This window comes from Numida meleagris, chromosome 14 (assembly GCF_002078875.1).
Source record: "Numida meleagris isolate 19003 breed g44 Domestic line chromosome 14, NumMel1.0, whole genome shotgun sequence".
NCBI lineage: Eukaryota > Metazoa > Chordata > Aves > Galliformes > Numididae > Numida > Numida meleagris.
This window is the reverse complement of record NC_034422.1, coordinates 4,056,237-4,075,947: the sequence shown is the minus strand read 5'-3', so window position 1 is coordinate 4,075,947 and position 19,711 is coordinate 4,056,237. Positions and strand designations below refer to the sequence as shown.

The 19,711-nt window shown below is 39.0% G+C and overlaps 1 protein-coding gene across 1 annotated transcript in view; it reads left to right on the top strand.

The window, feature by feature from the left end:
* The window catches only part of TMEM132C (transmembrane protein 132C), a 186,296-nt gene that overhangs the window by 129,285 nt on the left and 37,300 nt on the right, over positions 1 to 19,711 (top strand). Inside the window, exon 4 of the mRNA XM_021412781.1 lies at positions 6,978 to 7,161. Within this exon, the coding sequence (XP_021268456.1) occupies positions 6,978 to 7,161 (184 nt within the window). The remainder of the gene's footprint in view (positions 1 to 6,977; positions 7,162 to 19,711) is intronic.

Sequence of the window (19,711 nt, the reverse complement as noted above, 5' to 3'; positions counted from 1 at the left end):
AACCTGGGGCCTTTCATTGTCCCCTGGACTTTGCCTGTGGCCATCAAGTTTGGAAAATTAATTTAGTTTATCTTTTGGTTATTTTCTTCATGTTTCACCATGATATTCGACACTTAATTATTTATTGTTTTTATTATGCTATTCAATGTTTGCTTACTTTACATTCCTTTACACTCTTTATATCTAAAAAGTACAGATATTTTTATCAATTTTACCTGCCTGATGGACTGTTAACTTGGCAAGTGTTTTCTACCAAGAGGCATGTGCAGATAGGTAGTTGAAAAGGAATGGGGATCTGTACGCCCAAATATTTTTTTGTGTTTCAAGCATAGCCCAACAGCAGGTATGCTAGCAGAGCAGAACAAAAATCCCACAGGAACTGGTACCTGAAGACATCTGACTTCTAAGTTAGATGTGCGTATCAAACATCTGATTTATATATGCTGTTACTTATAAACAAATGTGATTTGTGTTGCAACCGGGTTCATGATACACTTACATCTATATGAGCAATACCTGGAGGCATATTTTGCACAGAAATCAGTATTTCGGCTACATTGCTTTCTTTGATCCATGTGTCATCTGAGGGCATAACAGACCACACGTCTTCCACATGGTCCAGCATTAGTAACTAGCTAATAAAGAAAGCAACTGCTAATGTCAATAGCAACTGACACATCTTCATTGGACTGGATAGCCTTTTAGGGGCTACTCCAGTAACCGCATCTCTCTACATCTCTTTGCCATTCGGATCAGATTTTCAAAAATTCCTTGCTAGTTGTGGGTACCTTGATTTTTTTAAACTCCCTCTAGAGACTGTAACACCCAGGAGTCCGTGCCCAAGATGCTGGTGCCCTGTTTCTGAATCATGTTGCATTGTGGTGTCTGCAAATAGGGCTTGGCATGAGTGACAGGCAAAAGCAGAGACTGAAAGGGGAGGCACAGTCCATCTAGCTCATACATGGATTTATTATGTGGAGTATCCTGTTCTGTAACAACTGCAGCAGCACTGTCCCATGTAAATGGACTAAAACTCATGCACACACACAAGTTATTTGTTAGCAGAAAATCCTTTATTCTCGCCGCTCCCAAACTACTAAACTAAGAAATTAGAAGTGAATGGTAAAGTGTGCTTTTGTGTATTTGATCTAATTCTGATGCTTTTAGAAGGCTGAAAGAGCCATATAATGTAATGGTGATGATCAGAATGATTCTGACTTCCTTGTTCCATTTGAGGGTACTGGGTTTGCAGTGAATCTCTCTGAAAATTTATGTTCAGAGTCTCCTTTCCAGTGATGTCCCCTGGAAGAATTTCAGAGCTTTAGTACTGCCATCTCCAAAAGAGGAAAATCCTGTTTACTTACAGGGGTTCTGGAGAGATTCCAGGACTGAGTAAATACTAAATAGAGAATGTCCTTCTCGAAGGCAGGAAGAGATAGTGAATCACTGAGAAAGCTTATTTCTTGACCAATCTGCCTACATATTTTGTTTTCCAAAATTATAATGAAGCCATTAGCAGACTAATACCTTGCAGAAAATGAAATAGAAGTGGGAGATGATGATAGCTTAGTCCTGGTATATTTGCACGTAGCCTTTATGTGATGGCAGCAGTCTGAGGTGGAGGGTCACACACTCTCTGGGAAAAGGCAAAATCAATCTCATGTACCTTGTGACTGGATGTGATGTAGTATCAGAGAAGACTAATGAGACTGCAGTGTTGATGGCAATATATATTAGTGATTAGTGACTCTAAAAATAATGCTCTCCTTAGAAGGAAGAAATTGGTGAGTTATTGTGATCAGGTCAGGTCTCTAGTCTTTGGGGACTGTCTCATTCAGCTTTCTGCTTGGCCAGGAGAGAAGAATTTCTCCTCCTCTGTGCTCTGATTAACAACATGACTTAGCTGCATTTCAGCAGCTAAGAATTTCACTATCCTGTGGAGCTCTCAGCATAGTGCAGCAAAAAAACCACACAAGTGGTCTTCTGCCTCTATCCCTCAGAGTGTGGGCTTGAACCCAGCTGAGATCATGGGGCTCAGTATCAAGGTTGTAAAGGCATTATACTTAGGTACCTGAAGTGGCAGACAGACATCATTTTTATTTTTTTAAAGCTCTGTGATGCCTAATTCCTATTGATTTTATTTTGGCTTTAAGGATCTGTATCTTCGTGTCTTGCCTGAGATCACTAAAGAATCCTGTGGAAGAGCTGGGAAATGAAATGAGATTTCCCATCTCAGACCAATCCCTTAATCAAAAAGCTGTTTTATATCACAGTTTATGACAAGAAAGCTAAGAAACCTAATTAACGAATACAGCTCTTATCTGGACTGCATGAAGAAATCAAGTACAGCTTTTTATCATCTGTTTAAAGATTTGCATGGGTATTTTGTTACGTTGCTCAAGAGTTTGTTGTTATACCTCAGATATTTTCCTTTGAAGACCTTCACAATACTTTTAATGTGGCAATTTTCCATGAAATACTGTCCTCCTTGTCTGTTAATTCCCAAAATAGATAATCATTTTCTTCAGCCTCTGCTAGTTTTTATGGTTTAAGGATGAAAGCTGGGTTATACTGCAAAGAAGAAATTTAAACTTTGTTTTGCCTGGAGTAGTTGGCATTCTTCTTTAATTACTACATGCCTTCTACAGTTTTGCAAAGCTGTTACCTTTGTAACAGCTCTTATTAAAGACCTGCTGAAAGAAACTGATATTAAGCATTTGTCCTCCATTTGCTGATCAGACCTTTCAGAATAGGAATGGATGGCTCAAGGGCATAGTGGTAGATATTACAGCACTTAGCTCATAGGTGACTAATTCAAAGGAACCTGGGTTGCTAATGACCCAGCCTTTGTTAGAGCTGAGTGCTGACCGTGAAGGTGAATTGATGTGTACAGAGCTGTGTGCATAATTTCATCATCTTTAAAATCATCCTAAGTCATGTTCCAGATCAGGTTCTAATCTTTGTGTTTTGTTAATTTTAGTTAAACTGCTGTAATTCATTATCATATACGTTTAGGAGGGATGTAGGAGGAGTAAGAAATTGAAGTGAGCAGGAATGCATGTCTTGTATTCCTTTACAGCCTTTTCCAAGACTGGAAGAGGCATTCACGGGCTCAAGTACAGATCACTCTGGGTCCAGTCTGGCCACTGGCTTTTGATGAGAGCTCATCTCTGTTCACGGTGGTAACGTGCATTAATTTTAGTGAAGAGTAGGATGTGCAGTGTAACTGAGGGAAAATGGGGTTTGTAATCATTTCAATTTTTTATGTCATTTCCTCAGTGCTGATCTTGCATTAAGATGTCACTGTCAAACTGGGCAGCATTAAAAAGGAAAAGAGTTGCTAAATTTTCAGGAGGTCGAAATATTCTTGGTTCTCTAAGGACTGTCAGTGAAAATCTGTTGGAATAAAGGATGGCTAAAAAATGTTTTTAATCTAGGCTTTTTAAAATTTCTCTTTTGAGAGCCACTGTAATAAATCAAAAATATTGATTTAGCCTACAGCAGTCTTAAGATTCACTTATTTAAGAGTTGAAACTGCTCTATTACTCAGAGCAATAACCCAACTCTTTGAAATCTCTCATCAGAGACTCCTGGTCCACACATGTAGGCAGGCTTTCAACAAAGATTTCCTTTCGTGTATGGATCTTACATCAGCTGAGGACTCTACACTGCTTTTTTTTTAGCAGTTATCTGCCTTCCTTCTCCCACTGCACCCTGAAAGCCATTGCAGCACTGGGCCTGTGGTTCTTACTTCTGAGCTGAGCTGAGCGCTGCCATGCAAGCCCCAGTACAAGCCATTTCAGCACCCGCATTCTGAGCACCATTCCACCCCATACTAGACTTCTGCAGGGAAACAAAACGTGTTTTTCATTCTAGCACCTGTAGTGTTATCCATGTTCTATTGTATGTGTGTTTCGTGTATCCCATGCTGAAGAGACATAAATGTAGCTTTGGATATGGCCAGTTGGGTTCCTGTGGGAGAAAAATGTCCTTCCAAAAGAAAATATATCTCAGGGTGCTGAAGGTTTGGATGATTAATAGTTTCAGAGAAATGCTTACTGTCATGCTCAAAAATATTTTGAAATCAAGAATATGGTTACACATACACTAGCTGATTCCAAAAGGGTGTGTTCTGTCCATACAGCTGGTAAGAGCTGGTGAGTTCCATGGCAGTTTCTCCCAGTGTTTATTCTGTTTTGCTTTTAATGCTTCTTTATTAACTTTCCATTAACAGAATGTTTTGATCCCCCTTCTTTTTTAAAAACTCATCTCCTTAGAAGCATTCATATGGCTCTGCAAACAGTTCTCCCTCATCCTCCTGGGTTAACAATGTTAATGGGTTAACAGCTAGCCCATGCCTGTAGTAAATTACTAACCCCATCGCTGACTTGCTGGCTCAGCTGCTGTTACCAGTAAGTAGCACATAATCATTGCCCATCTGCTCCTGCAAGGGAGTGGCCATGGGGTCAGTGCTCTTCACTGATGCCTGTGCGCTGAAGTGGCTGCTTAGCAGATCAAAGGGAGTCCTTCCTCCCTTCTGCAATTGCCCAGTCCAATCTAGCCATGAATTATTAGCATATTTATAAATCAGAATAAATCCAAGGATTGAACTGGCCCAGGGGAACTCTCAATCCAATCAAATTAGTCTCATATATCCACCTCAGAGCAATTTCTTAGAAGCTTTGCCCTCACAAAGGTTCATTTGTAATCACTACGGGTTGTGTACTTCAGAAAAGTTTTATAATTGCTTGCTGTTTCGGCTGCTGAACAGTTCTAAATGTTAGATATTAAGGAATTGCTGTTTCAGTCAGTGAGCAAGCTCTGAACATTAAATGTGCTTCATGAGAAGTTTTTTTCTCAGCCATTACACATCTCTGAAGGCATATTTTTTTCAAGTGGATGCTTTCCCAGCTGTTGATATCTCTCTGTTTCTTCTATATGAAGAGGGAAGGAGGAAACTGGTGGCAGAGTGACATTGTATAAAGTTTTTATTGCCATGAGAGTGAGATGAGTGCGTTCCGTACAAATGCACACATTGAAATACATAATTTCTGGTCATTCTGAGAAAGTACCAATAAAATCTTTCTCTTGTACTGTGTGTATTCTTGGATTCTGGCACGTATCTTATAGAATAAATATTTTAGGAACGTTTTAAAGACTTCTTGATCGAGGAAACTTTCCTGACATTTTCTCTTACGACAGCTCTGATGTGTGCACAAATGTATTCCCTATTTAACATAAGTGAAAGCACTGAGATAGTCAATCACATGTAAAAACTTTTTCTCTGTCAGTTACTAAGCATCAGATCTAGAAATGGAGGAAATAATGGCCTTTCAGGTATCATTAATCTCAGGCATAATGATGTCTTTTAGAGCTAAATGAATGCTGCAGCTCAGGTGATTCAGGTATCTTTGCATATTATCATGCTTTCAAATAAATTACAAAGTTCAATCCAGTATGTGTTCATTTTGGGATGTCCCAGAAGTGTGCAAACTGCAGTTATCACAGCTGCCTTGTATTTACAAGCTGTAAGATTTGTTTAGTAGGAACTCTTCAAATGGGAATAGGCTGGCCTTGACTTATGAATTGCTAAACCCATCCATCTAACCCACTGCCACACAAAATCACTCTTTCAATGCATGAAGTATGCCACTATTGGAGAAGTGTTACAGTGCAAGAAAACAGCAAGGAAATAAATTTAAAGCATTAGGCAGCATTAGGACTTTTCAGAGTAAGCCATCAAAATGAAAACCCACGATCAAAATAATAATTATCAGAGGAACACATTTACTTTCAAAGTAATCATGCAAAGTAAAGCGCAAAATATGTCTTAAATAATTAAAAAATGGTGATTTCTGCTCAAGAGGTAAAAAGAAAATCAAGCACTTGTGAATGTAAGTGCTTTGTACTCGGTTCTCGATCAGTTCTCGATGGATTTTCTCAGAAACAGACCTTTGTGTACTTTGATGGTATATAAAAAAAAAAAAATCAGAGGAAAAGCTGTTATTTGGTGAATGCATCCAAAGGTGTGATGAAGCTGTGAGCTACTGAAGCTAGTGATGCTCATCTTTCTCTTCATTTTACAATTATTACAGCATAGGACTTGGTAGAAGGAACACGTGAAATATCAGAACTTACTATGATGTGGAAAGACCAGAAAGTACCAGAAAAGTGCATGTTTCTTTTCTGATGCATCTAATTAATTTTCTAAAATTATTATTTTAAATTAAACTAGCAGATAGTCCAGTAAATTCCTTTCATGCATTCTTTTTAATTCTAATGTAGTTAAAGAAATTTAAGCTGAGGGAAAGAATTTCCACCTCTTTCCTATTTGTTATTCAAATTATCTTATGTCTCCTGACTTTAAGGTATTCTTTACCACCCACAGCTTTGTTCTTTCTGTTTGATTTCAGTTGTATGGGTTTTTGATTTCCAGAACATACCTCTAAGCTTAGAATAATTTCCTCAATTCGCCGTTTAACCATGTTAATTTTTTTTATGGCTTCTATGTTGTGTATATCAGCTTCAATTATGCTAAGTTTCCTTTGTGAGGATTTATACAATTTTGATGCTAGACATATACAAGTCATCTTGTTTGTCTTTTTGCCTAGGCTAATTCTGGTCTCTTGTCATCATAAATTATACTGCGCTTAAATTTGGCTGATCAGGGTCAAATCTGTCTTGTAGGAGGGTTGAAATATTCTTGCAAAAATCATAAAAAGTGTGTAATGGACTAAGTATATTTTGCTTTCTTCAGACACAAAGTCATGGGTTTTATCCCTCTTCAGAAGTAAGAACACCTGAACCATTTTGAGCAATTCCAGTTTGTATGCTCTGAAGAAGTTGTAGATTGGAAAAGGCCCTGTGTTATATCTGCATTTAAATAGCTGCATTCTCCAGTAGCTAATATGATTCACTTCATTTGCCTTCTTCAGCAAATGTAATAGCTGTTTCCTTTCCCTGTTTTCCTCTTTCAGAAGTAACAGTCTATTCAATGAGGTTGTGCAGATGGACTTTGAAATAGCCAGTTTTAGCAGCCTGTCTGGAACGCAGCCCATCACCTGGCAGGTGGAATACCCTCGGAAGGGGACAACAGACATAACCTTGTCTGAAATCTTCATCTGCCAAAAGGATCTTGTTGGAATTGTTCCGCTGGCGATGGTAAGAAACTGTTTCAGCATGTTGCTCCATCTGATCTCTCTGTAGTCTGAGAAAACACATACTGGGCCTCAGACAGATTTGCAAAGGAGTGCTTTCTGCCCTGCCTCCTGTTACAGAACTTTATAGGAATACTTGCTAAAATCATGCTCATGTTTAATGGTCTGGATGTGTCACACAATTTAAAACCACGGAAGAAAGGAATGCTGCCATTTTAGAAATCTCTCTGCCTTTAAATCTTGAATTTCTGTAATGATCAGTTCCCTCCAAGCTACTAGCTGGCAGCACAGAACCAGGTAGATTTACCCTCTCATTTCTTATTTTGCTGTTACAAGGTGTGAACTTGCAAGGTGCCTTGAACACCTTTTACTAAAGAATAAGATGCTCGGTCCTTAGTAGGCTGTGGCTGATAATAATTTTGCTAGTTGTTTCCACGGTGGTTTCAGAACCTGCAGTTTCAGAGAAGAAACAGAAAATAAGAATAGCCTCAATAATGTATTTAAGGAAAATTCTATACTAGCATAGTATAGAATTACATGTGAAAAATTGCCTTGAGTTAAAATCTACTTGCCCTGCCCCGTATAGTACACTTTTGTGGGCTACTTACCTCCCAGTGAAATCATAACTGTTCCCAGTCTTTACAAGGCTCACAAATGTGATTTGTGGAAGCAGGTGTTTCCTTCCCTTCCTCTGGCTCAATGAAGATGCAATTACTTCTGCAAAGCAAGGCTGGAACAGTGGAAGCACTGAGGTCTAGCAGCTAGGAACTAGTCCTTCATATGAACGAGCTGGGATTAAACTTCTGCTCCAAATCAAGCACCTACATCTCAAGTGCACTATTTTTGGGCAAGCATTTCAGTGGAGTTTAGGTACATGCAGAGGTAGGCTCTGAGCATCTATTTTAGAAGTCCCAGACCTCAGGAAGCACATCGCTGCCAGATATCTCAAGCAGGATCAGTTAACAGAGGAACAATCAATGTCAGAGATCAGGCTTTAGAAGAAGAGTTAGACACATCCACCCCATTTGTGAATTTTGCCTCTCCTGCGCATAATCTTCATGCTGAAATTTTGGCAGTCTTTGAGTAATATTCTATGGTTTGCAGGAGATAATAAGATGAGTACTATTTCCTGGAAGTCCTAATCTTCAATATATGCCTCCTCTTTGAAGAGAGAAACTGCTGCTCATAACAAATGAGGTCATGCCCAGCAATTTCCTGATCCAAAGTATGTTAAGTCAGCAGAAAGCCTGTGCAGCATTCCAGATCTGGAAGGGAAATAATTGTCCTCATTATGTGAGGAACTAAGTGTATTTGAGTGTCTGTCTTCTAAAGACTTAAGAGTATACGTAAGGATGTTTTTTCTGGTCAGGTTTTATTTTGTGATAGATGCCTTCTGTATCTTTCAGTACCAAATGACAGGCAACTGTCTACTGGCCGACTTAACATCTCCTTCTTGTTCGTTTATTTGAAAGAATTTACCAGCTTCTTTTCCATATCTCATACCTGAAGGAAGTGAGATTTTTTTAATATCACATTGCAGAGTCTAATGCCTTCGCACTTGCATAGAATGTTCAAGCTTTATGCCCAGACTTGAGTCTATTCTAGATTAAAATTAATCCATTCACAAAGGTTCTTCAAAGAACTGAAGGTCTGAACTAATGAATTTAGTGGAGTATAAATCTTCTAAGCTGAGGTCCTTTATTCCCAGCAGATGTACTGTGGGCTTTCCAAAGGGTTCAAGCAATGAAATCATTAAACCATTCTCTTTGCAAAGCTTTCTTGTGTTTATTTATCTCATTTCTGTACCTTGTGATAACACTTGGCCGGAGCCAAAATATACTGTGTTAATAGAATCCAGTTGAATGGGATAGCAATGCAAAATTGGCTTTGCTAGCAGGATATTAGTAGATAAAGGGAATTTTCACAGTTTTCTGTTAGCTAAGACTGCAGATCCAGCCAGAGTGCTTTCTTCATTTAGGCATTAATCGCTGGCTGAGCTGATTACCTGGCAATGCTCCTGTTCAGAAACAAGAGCCACACTGAAAAGAGAGAGGGGGATACTGTATCTACTGAGAAGTCAGACCCCACTCTTTATCTCCAGTGCACACTGTAAAGCCACAGCACATTATTGTGTACAGAAATTAGATCTCAATGTTTATCAGCAAGTGTTTCATAAATCCTCTGGAGAGTAAAGAAGATTATACTGATTTAAGCATGGAGTGTTCCTACAGGAAAACTGCTGACATCAAAAATAAAATCAGAGTTCAGAGTTTTTAAAGTTGGCCAAAAAAAAGAAGAGACAGAGAGAAGGAGGTGGTGCAAAAGGAAGGGAAGGAGCTGCCTAATGGTATTGTACTGGATTAGGATGTGGGATTCCCAAGATCTGATTGAGTCCATGCCACTGGTCTGATGGGCGTCCTTGTCAGTGCTCTGGAGATGAAAGCAGCAAACTTTTGTGTGGTTTGAGAGTGATGTAATGGTTGTCTTTGATTCAGAGAGAAAAAAATCTCTCGTGTGAGCCATTTTGAATGCTAAAAGTTATGAAGCACAAAAAGCCTTGTATCCTTTATTGGCCAGTGCTTGATTATAGTACAAAAAGAAGTAAGACGAAGAAGTGGGCCTTCTAAAGATTAGTTTACTTGCTGCTACAGTATTTTGGATCAAAAGAGATCAAAGAAAAGACATTGTCAGTAAGAACTGAATCTGAAATTTTAAAAGAGCCTTACAGAACTTGGATCAGAAGAGCAAGATGTAGGACACAGCTGCTGAAAAATCAGTGGAAAATCATCATACAGTCAAAAGAGAAGGTTTTAGTAGAATTCAGATTCTGTGTGCTTAAGTATGCAGCTAAATAGCAGACGCATGTAAGAAGCAGCAGCACAGTGATGCTATTATGGTGAACACAAAAGTGAAAAAAAATGAGAAAGAGAAGTTGAGAAGAAGTGTAATAACTTTTTTCCCAGATAAAAAATGAAATGCAAATGAGAGGTAAGTATATTTTTCCTCAGCTTAGAAGTTGATCAATCTGAGTAATTTTGGAGGGCATTTTACCCTTCAAGTTAATAGAGAGAAAAATGAGACAGAAAAGTTAGGAACATGTAATTCTAACAGGTTCTGTTCCTTTTGAACTCTCACATACGATGATTTTTTTAAGTACGTACCTTGGGGAATTTCTCATTATACTACACATATGTAGTTCTTTGACAAAATCTTGAGAATGGCACTTGGTGTAACCGTCCACTCCCTGTGTCTTTCTTGCAGGCTGCTTGATGTTCTCATCAAAGGATGAGATTAAATTTATATGCTGTATTTCCATCACTGAGTAGCAATGATAAACAGAGGCAAGATTTATAAAGAGGTAATGTCATTTATTAGAGCAGCTGATGCAGATGGAGAAAGATAGATGCTATTTCAGGCACACAATCCCTTCTTCTGATCTCTTGCCTCACTTACCTAAATCACAGCAGCTGCAAAATACTACAGCTACAGAAATTGTAAAATTCAACAGTCAGGAGAGTTAAATAAGAAAATAAGAAGATTTCTTAATGTAAAACTGAAGATACAACCCACTGTTTCCTGCCAGGAAAAACCTACCCCAAAGATTTAACCTTCCATTAAAGAAAATCTACTGAGTCGTGTCTTATTCAGGCATGTCTGATTTTATGTTACTTGTAGCAGGATCAATTAGAAAAGTGCTTTCATAGGAGCTTAATTAATTATGTGTTAAGCTGATTTTGAAAACCTTTTCAATTAATCACAAGTAACCTCAGAACTTACCATTAAAGTATGCAACGTTTCTTAATTTACTTCCCCTATTTTCCTCGGATTTCTATCCTGTCATGTGTAAATGCAGCCAACTACATTGATTTTGCCACTTGATTAGATTAAAAAACAAAACCAAAATTGTTCATATTTGTAGCATGCACACACTCATGAATCTCAGCAAAGAAGTCTATATATTTGTGTTCAACACAAATTGTGTTAAGAACTCTAGCAAGAGATTTCATGCGTTAAGTCGGTAATATATATTTTGATACCACTACATTGTGCTTTGGGATAGAACAGGTAGAAGATTCCTGTATAAGTCTCCTCTGCCTTTCATTAGGCAGCACAGTTTCACACATACTTTTTGCTCTGTAGTCAGTTATTTCAGTAGGAAGTGTTTGGTTTTCAGGTGCCTTTCTTTACATTTAGAAGTCAATGTAATGCTGATTCTGCTGCAGAAATGAATGGACATTTAAGATGAAGAGCTGTGACTCAGCTGAAAATGCTTTTTGACATTTTAATGCATGCCTGTTAGCTTGCTTCCCATTACAACACAGATGATTGAAAATTTAGCTCCCGAAACTTTGGTTGTTTTATGTATGCCTTTCCTTATGATGAAGATTTTTTTAGGTATTTCATCGCAATGAAGAGAAAGTCCCTGTATACCCTTTTAAAATATGGACCTAAATAAATAGAGTTCTCATCCCTGCACACTCTGTGATTTCACACCGTAAAGCAGCATTGTTTCAAGGTCACAGAAGTGCAGAATCCTCACTCCCATTAGTCTTTGAGACTTGAACGAAGCAGGAGGCAACAGGCACTGTGAGGGCTCACTGTGAGGATGCTGTCCAAACACATCCATTTTCCACTTTGCTTATCGCAAACAAACTAACAGATAACCTGCATGCTAAACTTTCCAGCTGACAGGTATTGTCTCAGATAATGAAATTACGAATGACATCAAATAAATAAGGTAGGCTGAAACAAACGTATTTGGTCTTAAAAAAACTATCCTGTTACTATCAGTATTACTACCAACTTAAATGGACTGTAAAGCCCTAATTAATTTCATGAAGTTTTTACAGTTTAGTTAAAGGAGTCTGCTCTGTGTGGGAGATTTTTAATTAAAAATCTTCTGATTTTCTGATGCCAGGGCAGAAACAGTAGCCCAGATCACTTACATGCCTGCAGTTTTCGTCATGGTGGGTTAGTTGTTTCTTTTAGATTTACAGTGGATACATAATTTCAGCAAAGTTTGTCATTGCTCTATATTTATACCAGACAAACTCAGGAGTCTACATGTGCTTATAAATTGGCCGTGTCATAGTGCATTGAGCTGAGACCAGCAATGCGTATTGATTAATCTTATCTGTAAAGAATGGGCTTTTTCTTTTTGTCTACCCATCAGGAAACAAAAGGGAGAAAGGGGCGAACTGTTGTCCATTGATCCTAACTTGATCAGAAGATGCAAACAAAGAACTTGGAATGGCTCAATTTAACAATCTCTTTTAATGTCCCAGTCATCATTTCTATAACCACTGCACTTTTGATTCTAGATTCTGTTTTTCTTTTGTTTCCTATGGTCACATTCAGTCCTGCCTTTGCAGGAAATGGCACTGGATCAATAAGGCTATCTCAGCTGGCTGGAATTAATTTTTTCACTGGATCGACTTGTAAGTCATTTTCTGTGCAGCACAACAGCATATATAATTTCTTCCTTCAGCATCTCTCATATCTGACAATGCTGTTGAATAGATTACTTTAGAATTTTTAAACAGCTGAGGAGAGATGGGGCCAGCTAGCTAGCAGATTTTTAAAATGCTCTGTAAAAGTTATCTACCATGTAGAGTATTTTTGGTTTTCTTCACCAGTTTCCCTGCTTGTAGTATCAGTATGAGTCTTAATATATATGCTTCTCAGCCTTGACAATGGGGTAATCCCGTGAACCAAATAGAAGTTTGCAGAACAGCCAGAATGTGCAGTGAGAGAGCTGGTGACTCAATTGGCTTTGTGGTAACACCTGAATGGGGACTGTCTCATAGCACTACGTGTTGCACAGATGGATGACTGACATATCAGAACCCTCTCTAGAAAATTCTCAGTCCACAAGCTAAGCTGATAAAATTCAGCTTCAAGGGTGGATGAAAGTGAAGGTGAAAGGAGGTACTTCATGAGATACTGGACTTTGGATCGTGTTTTCATTCTAACACAGCAAGAGGTAGGATTTTGGATCCCTCTTCCAGTCTGTGCTTGCTGCCAGAAGTCTTCTGGTCATGGTCTCTTTCTTCTGACAGCATGGCACAGTGCAGGGCTGTGTAGACATGGCCAGGTGCTTCTAAGCTGCTTCTCAGCATTGTGAGTTATCAAAGTCCTTACTCTGCTGAAGATTATTTTGTACTGGTTCGTGGCACTGCATTGTGTGACTTGTCAAGTCTGGAGATTCTTCAGCTCATGTGATTTTTTGGGCTAGACTTGGGGGCTGCTGTAGGTACTGCCTCAGGTTTATGGTACCTCTCCATCAGAAGAAGACATCTGAAGTAACAGTTGATATTTGAAATGACACTGATTAAAATTCTGATTATTTGACATAATCACAAAACGAGTTTCACAGCTGCCATGAAGATGTGAGCAGAGACCATGCAGACATAGTAATGAGCCAGCAGACATTGAGTTCTGTCCCCAGATGAGTGCTTGAGAAGGACATTGCAGGGCTATGTGTTTTGATGCTGTATCTGCTAAAGACTGTATTCTCCATATGTGTCCTCTCCTGCTGCCTTCAGTGGCAGATCAGATGGAGAAAAGACAAGTACTTCTCGGCGGGGACAGGAGACTGCTTTAAGATGCTGACATTCTGCCCCATTTTGCAGCTGAAACAACTGGAATTTAAAGGCAGAGAAATTACTGACCTGTAAGACTGAAGTGGGAGTTAGGTGATTTGGCAAGAGTTCACCCATAACGAATGATGGGAGGCAAATGCTGGGCCTCATTCTGATTCTCCTGCACCACTGCACTTTGGCTGTGAAAGATTTGAAAGAAATGGAAAGGGAGAAAGAAGAGCAGAGAGAATTGCAGAGTTCCTTCATGAGATGCTGGATGAGCTGGAAGGGGAGTCTTGATTGCTTGATAATGCTTTCTCCTGTGAAAGCTGATGTATTGTCTAAACTAATGCTCTTTCATTAGCTTTAGCTATCAGTCCATTGTCTTAACTGATAAATGCAGGTCCATACACTGCCCACATTTACTCCAGATGACAAAAATTTGTAGTTTACCCTAGAGAGTAAAATAGCCTCCACCTTCTCATGCTGTCACTTCAAAGCGATGCTAGGCAGAACAGTGACAGTCAGAGCAGACCAGGTTTATTTGCAAACACAGCAGGTGCTCAGCCAACATAACCATTAAGTAGGTTAGCTGTGACCCACATGGAAAAAGAAGAACAATTTATCTTAATTGGCAACTTCTTAATTTTGGTTTTGATCTGTAATGACAGTTTTAAAGTTTCTGGGGAATACAGAATTCTTCACCATAATACTCACCTAGCAGAATTATGAATTGTTTAGGCTGGACCCTAATTAATGAGGTCCTGAGGTGCCCTAGCTTGGATGGTGAGACTAACTAGGCAACAAGGAGACTTTACTATAATGTAAGGTAATGAGTGAGTATAGGAAAAAAAAAGCAACACCAGGACTTTTATAAGCCTCAGTGTTATAATGAGCTACCCCAAGGATTAAAATACCCAGCAACTTTTCACCTTCGGTTTGTTATTAGATGCACGTTTGCCTTACCCTGCTTTCAGTTTACACTTCATTATCCAGCCGCACTCTCAGCGCTGAAGATGTTTGTCATGGAAATCATTAGGAACCTGTGCTTTGAACTCTGTTGTTGTGCCTGAGGGGGATAAAAAAGTAAAACCTAGGACAGAGTTCAGTACTGTCCTGGTGAGAAATCTAGCCCCATGCTTCTGGCTTTTCTCTTTGCTTTGTGCAGCAGCTGCTATAAAGACATGGGGAGCAGCAGTGGTGGTAGGATTCTGTATAGGATCTGCGTAAAATCTCAGAATCAAAAGGGTACCAACACAGCACCGAAGTTTGGGCTGCTGCTAGTATGTTGCTAAGCTGGAGGAGCAGCGCACAAAGGTCCTTCTCCAAAGCCAAAGCACTTCAGATTAATGCACATATGCCAATGACTATGAGTTAACAGACCAAAACTTCATACGCTTCAGCATAGGCCCCATTGCTGTAAATCAGCACAGTGAACCTATTAAGACCTTTTTTTCCATCAGAAACTAGTCGTGCCTAATATTTGAAGCACCAGCAAAGTAGTGTGAGTGTCAGCACATCAGCACACTGGTGAGGGGGAATTTCAGGAAACAAATGGGAACAAAAGTAACACTGACATTAATTTTAATCAAGTCCTAGTCATCTAATCTGTCCTCTGCATTTTTTTCTTTATCGAAGCTGATTGTCTTTCCGCAAGATTTGTTACCTCACAGAACAACAATATGGCTGTAATGAAGTAATTTATTGCTGCAGTTTAGTTTTGGAAATCCTCTATTGTTGAAAAATAGCAACTGTGCTGTTTTATTAATTACAGTAGTTGAGTATTGAATGCTGACTGTCATTATCAGGATTAGTGAATGCAATGTAAATTGCTCGACAAGGCCCTGTAGGACAAGATCTATACAAGTTTTGGAGAATGTGAAATGAGCATTTTGATTAAGCTAGGTGGGTGTGAAAAAAAGTTAGCTGGGGACTTTGAGAAAAAGGAGAAAGGGAAACAGAGACTTGTAAATTCGGTGTTAAAAAACACACCAGTATGTTAATCCACCACATAAATGTTTTGTTTACACATAATATGGTTCTGCATCCTAGCCTCTCCTGTCCTAAGATAACGTTTGCCCATTTAACTATACTCTTGTACCCCCTGACTGCTTCTGACTGTCTAAACCTTCAGGTTCATTACAAAGTTTTCCTCTCAGGATGCCATTTCAGAGGGAACTAGTTTATCTCCCTTTCTTTTTTTTCCTTTAATGTGGAAAGATTTTACCTTGGCATAACATTTCTGTTTTCATTTGCATAAACCAGATTTTACCAGGATGGAGGTTGGGAAAGTGCACGTGGACAAAATCACCTTGTCTGGTTTAAAGGTGAATTGTCTCCCTTTTTGTGTTCTGAAACATTGCACAATTGAATGAAATCCAAAAGGTCTGCTATAACCTCTTAGTGATCTTGAATTCTCATTCTGGAGAGCTAACAGAAGGTAGAAGGCCTCCTGTGGCGTATATTATGTCATCAGCAGAAACCAAACCGATCAGTCTAAGACCTGGATGTACTTTGGAGTCATCTTGTATAGGGGCCTACGTGCCTGTGTGCCAATAACAAGAAGCTTCATAGGGCTTGAAGCTTCGATTGAGCCTGCAGAAAACACTATGTTTTAGATTCTGGATCTGGGACAAAATGTCAATCGCAAGCATTGAAAAGCGGTGACTAACAGGAGCTGCCAGCTGGCACCACGTGTCCCATGGCATATGTTTTAAGAATGCCTGGAAGCTTCAGGAGTGAGCTTTGTGTGGAAATAAATAAGTCATTTGAGACTCAGTAATTCCTCCTCACTGCTCTTACCTCATTCAAATTACGGACTACTCATTAAGCACTGGGAGAATCTGATGTGTAAAAATAGGAATTGTCTGATGGAGCAGGAGCCACGTGTCTGGAGATCGTTTCTGTCTCTTCTGGATCTTGGAAAACTCAGACACCAGTCCGCTCATCTTTAAAACGGACACAGTAATTAATATTTCCTGTGTTACAATGTAGGTATTTGGCTTTCAGGATCACTTTGTACTGCAAATTCTTTAAAAGTGAAAGTTTTCCATTTGAACATGGATCCCAGTCTCCCCTACTCAGTACTGGCAATGTCATTCTAGTCCTGAAGAGTAGAAATGGAAGCAAAGCAAGGTTTGTAGATAATGTCTTTTATTAGGCCATCCAATGAGGTTAGAAAAAACAGGCAAGCTTTCAAACTCACAAACCTTTTTCCAAGCCTCTTTCAGTGTTGTAAGTTGCTGTGAGATGCTCAGATAAAGATAATGGTCACAGTGGTTACTTCGGGTTATACTAACAAATGAAATACTGCTTTAAGCAAATGGATTTGATCCCTTTGTCCTTCAAATCACTGACACAAAATTGTCATAGCGATGTCTTTCAAGGATGCTTCTCCAGCCTTGGATCTCTAGCTAGCATGATGTCACAAAACAACCTCTGAAGGTAAAGGACATCTTTGCTTGAATCAGGAGGAAAGAATGGGATCTGTGGTTATACATAGTCTCTAGTCCTCGCCTTATATTCATATGTGTTGTTTTTACCTTCTACGTATGGTGAGAATGGTTAGACGTGTCTAGTCAATAATTTAATTTTCCCATGTGTCACACTCTCATCTTTTTAACCGCACTGTGTTTCTGATGTCTGTACAGTATTTTCTCTCATTAATGCAATAGTCAGTTTTCCTACCTTCTGTGTGCTTTGCTTATGTGGACCTGCTGTGAAGTCAGTTAAATCAATAAAATATTTGAAAAAGAAGGATGATCTATGAACAAGGATAGGGAATAATAATATTAAGAAAGAAAAATTCTGCATTTTTGTTACTACTTTTTCATAGCAGTTCTATAAGAAGCTCTACTGTGTATGGGTTACAGATTGTGCTTATCAAATATTAAAGATGTACAGCCAAAATATGGAAGAGCAAGTAGGAATTTTCTCTTGCTGCTTTCAAAATAGACTAAATTAAAATGAAAATTTTAGCAGATGCTGTCTGCTTCACTTCCACTGTGTTCTAAATAGAGTTCTGAAATCCAGAAACCTGAGCCAAGTGCCCATGTGCACTCCATGGCCAAAGATTGAGGACTTTAAAGAACTTGTAGAAGATGCATACTCCCTGTTGGAGGGAGAAAGTGACTCATGAATAATCAATAATATACTAATCTACACAAATAAAACAAGTTCACAACCCTCCACAGTGGTCAAGAAAGAGAAAGGGCTGTGGGCTGCTATAGCATGACATTGGCAGATTGGAAACTTAACTTGCGTAAGCTGATTCAAGGAGAAGAAAGGAGGAATCAATCCAGGTGACTACACATAAGTATCTAATACCATTATAGATGTTGTAGAGTCTCAGCCATCCATCCAGGACTGCCAGGTATGACACAGGCCTACAGGACACCTGTGCCCTTCTGGAAGAACATCTGGAGGCCAGGCATAATATCTACAAGCATCTGAATGACACTCTATTCTTAGACGTTGCAATCTTTCCTCAGAGCTGCAAACTGTCAAGTGAAGCTGTTGTGAAGCACGTCTCCGAAAATGCAAGTTTTTTGTCTGTAACTAAGTGGATTTCTTCAGCGTATAGTCTAATTGACATAAAACAATTTAGTTTTACATAGAATGTGCTTTCTCGGCCATTTTTTCAACTACTGCTAAACAATAAAGAACTGCACACTGAAGCCAATAAAAAGCGTACCTAGGTATTTGTAAACATCAGGCCCTCACTGTCAGGCTTCTTGACACCCAACATTGAGAAATCACATTGAGATTTCTGTCCTTACCGCTCTGCTCCATGTCTCTACAGGCTTCACTCATGTCAGTGATGATACTAGTTTCATTTGTAACATGTGAAGGAGTAGGCTCACAACAGTGAAATTATCACTCTGATCCCTATCATCTCTAAGTGGTGGAAAAGCACTTGTATATGTCATTATTATTAGCACTACAGGCAATTATGTCAGCCAGTTTTACCTGAGGAATGGAACATCCATCTTTCAGGTTGAAGTCAGCAGTGATGTAGAAGTGCAGGCGTCTGAGTAGAGGAAAGCAAGTTATGGGGGGACATACTAGGGTTTACTGTGTAACACTTGATAGAATAGATCTTGGCTTTATTAAAGTCAACTGCTCATTTCAGTGGGTTAGTGTTTTAAAGCATGATGTTTGCAAAATATTTGCAGTAGGAAACATACAAGATAGAATTATGTTATATATAAAACGAAAAATAAGTATGTGGCTCCATTAACACAGAATGCCTCATATTTTTTTCCACTGTCATTATATATGTCTATGTGCATCTGTGGATATGGATTACTCACGTATATAAGTACAGAGTGGAACTGTGTGCACCCATGCATATGTCCTAATATGCTTGTACGTTTTTATTCTGCAACTATCTATTGATTACTGCAATTACAGCAATATTATTACAGATATATAGCCAACTGTATAACAGTGCCGCAGGTTTATTTGAAATGAGCATGGGAAGAATTTCAAACTGTTAATGAAAATTGCCTTTTTACTACTAGCTGTATTCCCATGGTAGTCACACAGTTTGGAGACATCACCAGAGCTGTGTTGGTTCTGCTTAATGAAGGAGCAAACCCAATTTATCTGGGGGTCCTTTTCCAAATAACTCAGACTCATGAAAAAGAAAAGCAAACGGCTGGCATGTCTTGAGCCTGGAAAATGCCTTAAATTGACAATTTTCACATATTAGTCCTTTTGCAACAAAAGAGAACTGTAAGCCATGAAATGATTTCAGCAAGAAGATATTATATAGCTCCATCCATGGCTGCTTAAGCATCCATGAACCATTCCATTATAAGATCACCAGGTGGCTATTGCCTTTCGCTCCCATTCAGGCTTCACCAATATTCCCACTCCCATCTGTGATAAACTTAATAGGACCATTCAGCAATGGAGAAAACATGAGAGGTGTTCATCATAGCTGAAGGCTTTCTCAGACAATTATTCCTT